The following is an 8,069-nucleotide window of genomic DNA, read 5'->3' as shown; positions in this document are numbered from 1 at the left end:
AAGTTATTATCATCCACCTCTTTAGCTTTTTTACCCTAACTGAATTTTAATACACTATAAACGATTTTTTATTTTATTCTCTAAAATTATAATCATTAATTAATTTTCTTAATTTTATAATTTTTTCTTAATTTTTTTTATTTTATAAACATTATTTATTTATTGTTATCTCATGTATAAAAAGAAAATCATCATTTTATAAAATCAAAACTGAAATGATCGCTTACAATAAATCTAAGGAATTAAATATAGCAAAAAATAATAATCTAAGGAATTAAAATAAAGTTTATTCAAATTTTTTAATCACACTAAAAACCCCAATTGTATCTTAATTTACCCCGATCTTACTTCAAAACAGTTTTCTGATCATAAAATAAATTTGTATCATGTTTATTTATTTATTCATTTTTGCTGCCGCTCAACCTAGTAGGCCCGCTGAAAATATTCAACTGCGAAACGTTAAAAAACATGAATATGCGAAACGTTTCGCAGAGCCTCATCATTGATCAAACATCTTCTCCACATAGAACTCCAAAGAAACAAGAAATTGCTCTTGGCCAATCCCAATCAATTTTCCTGAAGCTTCGTTTTCACTCAATCATTTCAACACCTTCATAAAGATTCATCATCTTCCCCAGTTTTTGCGTATTTTTATACATAAAAAAAAAAAAAATCCTCTTTATTTTTTTTTCTTGATTTTAATTTCTCCTGCAACGCCATCGATCTTTTGTTTTTCTTTAATTTGAGGGGATTTTGGGATCTGGGTCCGGAGAAAGTTGTGTTTTTGGGTTGTGGGTATTTGGGTTTTTGTTAGAAGGAGAAGATGAACCAGAAGAAGAGGAATTTTCAGATAGAAGCGTTCAAGCACCGTGTTGTTATTGATCCGAAATATGCAGACAAGACATGGAACATTCTGGAACATGCAATTCATGAGATATACAACCACAACGCTAGTGGTCTCAGTTTTGAAGAGCTTTACAGGTTCTTCCTTAATTCTCTCTCAGGATTCCCACTATGTGCTGTTGCTTGTTGGAAAGCTTTGTCTTCACGTGATTTCATTGTGTTTGATTTTGATTACCACTGTGCAATTATTTGGCTTATTTTTGAAGATTTTTGGAATGTTCAACTTGGTGCCTGAAAAATAAAAAAAGCATATTCTATCATTTTTGGGGTTTGTTGCTTTTTTCCTTTCAACCCTTCTTTTTTTTTTTCTTGGGGTTGTGGAATTAAGGAATCACTTCCACATGTGACGTGTTTATCGAGTCTGTGATTGTGCTGTTATGATTTTGGGGATCAGCTACTATGATGTTGCATTTCTTAATTGTTGGACTTGTTCATTACTTGTTTGTAACACTTAGCTCATGAGTGGCTTTATTTGTTCCTTATTCTTCACCCTTTTGAACTTATGTGCTCTTCTGTGTTGGCCTTATAATCATATTCAGCTCCTCCTCTCTCTCTCTTTCATTTTTTGTTTATATTCACAGAATTATGCTTTGTCAGAATTAGGTGTTATGCTGGACAATGTTTCATGATGATTAGATGAATTTCTTGTCAGTGGATTTTTATTAGGATATGACGAGGTGTCTGACTGTGTGATATAAATCTTACACAACCGGTCACCATATGTTTTATGATGCATAATTACATATCTTCTTGGTGTTTGGCATTGTATCGTATGTCAAAGTGCACAATCACTTGCTTGCAGCTATCCCTTTTGTAGCAAACCATAGGGATATATGATGTTAACTGATCCTTGCGTGAAGGTTACAAACTACTCAAGAAAAAGAACATAGGATCTATCGGAATTAAGTAAATCTACGTCAATCCTCCTGACATGCTAATTACTTAAAGAACATCACTATTTCACACAAAATCATTTTCACATGTTCAATCTGAATGACGTGGCTATGGATTTTTATTAATAAACAGTTTTGCTTTTGACAATATTGTTAAGCTGGTATTCAACATTAAAGATGTTGTATGCCTACAATTCATTTGTGCACCATTTTAAAAAATTGCATTTCATTAAATTCAGCATTTCTCTTATGTAAAACAAAAAGTATTAAATGAAGAGTAGTAGCACTTAAAATAATGGAAACCCAAAAAGCATTTAATACTTTCTTCCTTAAATAAATTTTAGAATTATTAGGTTGATTAAGTAGGAGGATATAAATTCAATCATCGGAATTTACACCAGTTTATGAAACTTAGTTTTGCATGTCATGAAATTTAGCAGTGGTAATTAAATTGAAAATTATATGGTGGTAGCAACATTGAACACGTTGCAAATATATGGCAGTTTCAATTGTAAATGTAGTGAATTGACACAGTATTGTGATAAAGAATTATCATCCTTATTCCTTTATTATCAATAGCTTGCTATAGTGTTGTGGTGCTGCCTTGGGTCGCTACAAAATTTGCACAGCAGTGTATTTCTGAATAGCTCCTGTTGTGGCACTATAGCAGGATTACTGTGAGGAATATTGAAAACTCATTTTTGCCTTTGAAACTGCATCATTTTGTTCTGTTGGGGGGGGGGGGGTGTTGTTTGACATTTCCTTCACCTCTTTTCTGAACTTTAAAAAAACTAATTGAATGTAGTTTCCCATGTTCCTCTCTTGTGTGGCCAACGCCCACCCACCCATCCTTTTTGCTGTTCTGTTGGTGAAGACCTATACCCAAACTGTGACACATTTGCTCTAGACCTATGATTTTTTATTATAATTATGAATGTGTTATGAATTTTGAGTAAATTTTCTAATTTCTAAGCATTTATATGTATATAGTTTAAATTATATAATTTGTATGAAAAATTTCAAAATAGCAACCACCCCACTATGCTTTATCTTGATATTGCATTTTCAGGGCTGGCCACTATGTGCCACTAATCCAAGATTGATAACTGCACTTTCATTGTTTAGCTGCAAACAAGGATAGGATCTATTAATGGAAATAATCTAGTGGAAAATGTAGTAATTGACAGTTCTTACAAGTAATTTAAGTTCTTCTAATGTTATGTTAAGGATAATTAGATTATAGATACACAAGCTGTAGTTGGACATCTGTTGGAGTTTATGGCCAACTTTCTTTGTTATTCTCTCCTCCTTGATTTGTTAGTTTAGGTTGGAACTATGTAAATCATGTCTTGGTTCATTAGAGTAACCATAATAATGTAACTAGGGTACTCATGATCTTTGTTTTTAGTATTTTTCATCAATATTTTTTTCCATCGTTGTGTGGCTGAACACAGATGAACCATGTGCCTCTCTTTTCTCTCTCTTTCAATGGTTTATACCATCTGAACTAATTTATAACTCTCTCCAGTCCTCTCTACAGGAAACTAATCACTAATTTTATCAAGATTAATGAAAAACAATTATATGTCATAGATTTATATTTTATTCTACAAATTCCCGCACTATTAAATGGCTGAATATATCCATTTACATGAAAAATACGTGAGTCTATGAGTGTCTCGTTAAAACAAATACCACAATAAAATAAAGGTATGAAAGGAACTTAACAATTAATACATCTAAAAATGAATCTATACTTCTCATAATTAGGGCAAAGAAAATACTCCTACATTTCTTATAATTAGAACCAAAGGGAGTATATTGGTATATAAGCTGAATTGTTTTGCAGGTTTTCCTTTGGATGTGTGCATGTTAAAAGTATGTAGTATTTATTTTTTTCTTTCCATGAGGACAATGAATTTCTTGTTTCTAATATTTTTTTTCCTTTATTATTGTGTTTATTTAGAAATGCATACAACATGGTTCTTCACAAATTTGGTGAGAAGCTATACACAGGACTGGTTGCTACCATGACTGCTCATCTCAAAGAGATAGCTAGATCCATTGAAGCTACTCAAGGAGGTTCCTTTCTGGAAGAAATGAACAGGAAATGGAATGATCATAATAAGGCATTACAAATGATTAGAGACATTCTGATGTACATGGATAGGACTTACATCCCAAGTGCCCAGAAGACCCCTGTTCATGAACTTGGCCTGAACCTGTGGAGAGAAAATGTTATATATTCAAACCAGATAAGAACTCGGCTCTTGAATACACTTTTGGAATTGGTGTGCAATGAGCGTGCTGGTGATGTTATTAATAGAGGACTGTTTAGAAATATAACAAAGATGCTAATGGATTTGGGTCCTTCTGTTTATGGGCAAGAATTTGAGACTCCTTTTCTTCAAGTTTCAGCTGAATTTTACAGGGTAGAATCCCAGAAATTTATTGAGTGTTGTGATTGTGGGGATTATCTGAAGAAAGCTGAGAGGCGTCTGAATGAGGAAATGGATAGAGTGAGCCATTACTTGGATCCCAGGACTGAAAAGAAGATTACTAATGTGGTGGAGAAGGAGATGATTGAAAATCACATGCTTAGATTAATACATATGGAGAATTCTGGGTTAGTAAGCATGCTTTGTGATGATAAATATGAAGATTTGGGTAGAATGTATAACTTGTTCCGTCGTGTTAATGATGGTCTGTCAAAAATACGAGAAGTGATGACTTCACACATTAGAGAGTCTGGTAAGCAGCTTGTCACTGATCCTGAAAGGTTGAAAGATCCTGTTGAATTTGTGCAGAGGCTCTTAGATGAGAAAGATAAGTATGACAAGATTATAAATTTGGCATTTAATAATGACAAGTTGTTCCAGAATGCCTTGAATTCCTCATTTGAATACTTCATTAACTTGAATCCTCGTTCTCCAGAGTTCATTTCACTATTTGTAGATGATAAGCTTCGGAAAGGTCTCAAGGGAGTTAGTGAGGATGATGTAGAGATTACTCTTGACAAAGTGATGATGCTATTCCGATACTTGCAAGAAAAAGATGTGTTTGAGAAGTATTACAAACAGCATCTGGCAAAGCGGCTTTTGTCTGGAAAAACAGTTTCTGATGATGCAGAAAGAAGTCTCATAGTCAAGCTCAAGACAGAATGCGGTTATCAATTCACCTCTAAATTAGAGGGCATGTTTACTGACATGAAAACCTCTCTAGACACAATGCAGGGCTTTTATGCCAGCCACCCTGAGTTAAGTGACGGTCCTACACTTACCGTGCAGGTTTTGACAACAGGTTCTTGGCCTACTCAATCTAGTGTTACATGTAACCTGCCAGCCGAAATGTCTGCACTTTGTGAGAAATTTCGATCGTATTACCTTGGCACCCATACTGGTAGGAGATTGTCCTGGCAAAGTAATATGGGCACCGCAGACTTAAAAGCTACCTTTGGGAAAGGTCAGAAACATGAGTTAAATGTCTCCACTTTCCAAATGTGTGTCCTCATGCTGTTTAACAATGCTGATAGACTAAGCTACAAGGAAATTGAGCAAGCAACTGAGATTCCAGCTTCAGATCTGAAGAGGTGCCTACAATCATTGGCTTTGGTTAAGGGAAGAAATGTCCTTAAGAAGGAGCCCATGAGTAAAGATGTTGGTGAGGATGATGCATTCTTCGTTAATGACAAGTTCAGTAGCAAACTATACAAGGTAAAAATAGGGACTGTAGTTGCACAAAAGGAATCAGAACCTGAGAAACTGGAAACTCGACAAAGAGTGGAGGAGGATAGGAAGCCCCAGATTGAGGCAGCGATAGTTCGGATCATGAAATCAAGGAAGCAACTTGATCATAACAATCTTATTGCTGAGGTCACAAAGCAGTTGCAGTCACGATTCCTTGCAAATCCAACGGAGGTAAAGAAACGGATTGAGTCCCTCATTGAGCGGGACTTTTTGGAGAGAGATGATAGTGACAGAAAATTGTATCGATATCTTGCCTAGAAATGGTAAGCTTGTTTGTTTCAGTAAAATTACAGTGATACAAATGTTGCATCTAGTGTAGTGAACTAAGTGAAAAATAACCTTTTAACAGATCCATTGATTATTAATGTACATCAATTTGTTCTTCCTATTGGTCGTGCCTAGTTTAAAAATTAATAGGAAAATAACAACACCCATCATTGAATAAAAAAATTGATATTTTAATTTGAGATTAAAATTTGAATTTGAATGAAACTTCAATCTAAACAAAGTGATCACACTAAAGCTCTCATATTTTATTAACACAAAGTCAATTAAAATTTAAAAATATTTAGAATTTAATCAAAATGTATTAATTTTTTGCAACACTTAATTAATCTTAATTTTCTAAAATTGATTTGCACATTTTTAACGAATAATGATGAATTAATTAATTCTCAATTAAAATTAGAATAAATATCTTTAATTCATGAAATTAAATAGATTAAAAAAAAATTTAAATTAAGAAAAAACATTATAAACTGATTCTAAAAAAAAAGTATTGTGCTTCTTTTATTTTTGAATTAGATAATGAAAAATTATTTTCTATAGGTGGAAGAGAATGAAAACTCAAAGTTTAAAGAATAGGAAAGAAGACAAAAAAAAAAAAAAGAAACAAGAATAAAAGATAATTTTAATTCTACTCCTAATAATAAGTAATTAAATTGTACCAAATTTAGAATTTGAAAAGATACCATATCTTAAGAAAAGAAAAGAGATATCTTAAATGATAATCATCCAATATTTTAAAATAAATTTGTAACTTGCTTATTTATTTTAGTCAAAATTTGTATCTATTTAGATTCGTGATATGAAGATTAGTTAATTAAAAGCTTGAATATTAGCTTTTAAATTCTATTGGAATGAATCTAATTAAATATTTGTGAACTAAAATATGACTCAAACATTGCACACTTATCATAATTTATATTTACCTCATTTCTCTTTTAATTTTAGTCCAATTGTAACTCTTGACGTTAAAATTTAGTCTCTTATGTCTCTATTAGAGTTATAGATTTATTTCTTAACTTTACTACAAAACAAAAATCACATTAAAGTCATAACTTATGACAGGATAAAAAGAAGAAAGTTGAATGAATGCCATGTTAGAGACATGTATCACTTTCATTGTTTAGCACTATGTAACTAATAATGTACGGTATAAAAAGCATATTTGATTCAAGGAACTATTTCAGATTCTATTGTTTGTTTCCATTAATAATTATGTCTTTTTTTTTCTTGTTTTTAAATATTTGAATAAAAAGGGTGATAAAAGGAATAAAATAAAAATAAGGTGTCATTTTCGTAAAAAATAGTCAACATATACATCCTTTCAATTCGTTAAGTTGATGAAATGGAAAAGGTCTATGCACATTTCAGGTTCCAAACTACGCAAAAATAAAGGGATTCTTGGTATGCTTAAAATGAGAGAGCAAGAAAAATAGACGATGATGATGAGAGTTTTAGTGTAAATAACAAATTTGGCCTACAAATAGGTATGAATTATCAAAACACGGGAAGGAAACAATTGTGACAAATCAAGTCAGCAGCATGGAATTTGATAAAATAATACACTCGTTCGAGAGATGCACACTTTAGTATACTTGACTATAATATGTGATATAAAATCTTAACATTTATTATACATTTGGTTTAATTTATTCTAAAAGAATAATCACATTATTTACCAGTCCTCTAAGATAATTTTAAAAAAATATTTCTGAAAAAATAGTTGTTTATTAGGAAAAAAGATTATGGGATAACAAAAGTTAAAGGAACTTTAGCAAAAAAATCTGAAAATGGTTTAGTGCATTTTTATTAGTCAAGAAAGGAAAATGTATATCACAATCATTTTTTATTGGATCCAAAGACACATAATAAATATATATTTATATATATATATATATATATATATATATATATAGTAATTTTATAATACATTGATCATATAAATATCATAATTATCAATAAAAATTACTATTTATTAATTTTTTATTGTTTATTCTTGGACACATTGTCAAATACTTACATTTTGTAGGGAAGAGAAAGTATTTTCCTAAATCCAGATCTTTTATAATTTTGGTAAAAACTGAAATATACAAAAAGTAATTTTTACTTAAGTCAGTAGAATTCACTCTAGTAAAAATATAAAATTTTGCTTTAACGAAAGAAAAAGAAGAAAAGGGTTAAAAGAAAGAGATGGGTGGAAGGGAACAGAAGAATCCATTTTCGAAATAAAATACACTTTGAG

The 8,069-nt window shown here is 31.4% G+C and overlaps 1 protein-coding gene across 1 annotated transcript; it reads left to right on the top strand.

Moving 5' to 3' along the window:
* The first annotated feature begins 389 nt into the window (after window positions 1-389).
* On the top strand, window positions 390-5,928 carry LOC113869138 (cullin-3A-like). Its single transcript, XM_027505300.1, has 2 exons — window positions 390-981; window positions 3,763-5,928. Exons 1-2 carry the CDS (start codon window positions 824-826, stop codon window positions 5,798-5,800), a joined length of 2,196 nt encoding a protein of 731 aa, XP_027361101.1. The 5' UTR covers window positions 390-823; the 3' UTR covers window positions 5,801-5,928.
* The last annotated feature ends 2,141 nt before the right edge of the window (window positions 5,929-8,069 follow it).

Source organism: Abrus precatorius, unplaced genomic scaffold (assembly GCF_003935025.1).
Source record: "Abrus precatorius isolate BTA unplaced genomic scaffold, Abrus_2018 Scaffold6, whole genome shotgun sequence".
NCBI lineage: Eukaryota > Viridiplantae > Streptophyta > Magnoliopsida > Fabales > Fabaceae > Abrus > Abrus precatorius.
Note: the sequence above shows the minus strand (reverse complement) of the source record. Positions and strands in the feature narration are given on the sequence as shown.

Bases quoted from the DNA above. Each gene is read 5' to 3' on its own strand.
- LOC113869138 (XM_027505300.1), top strand. From the start codon at position 824: ATGAACCAGAAGAAGAGGAATTTTCAGATAGAAGCGTTCAAGCACCGT. The intron at 982-3,762 runs GTTCTTCCTTAA...GTGTTTATTTAG, and splicing joins AGTTTTGAAGAGCTTTACAG to AAATGCATACAACATGGTTC.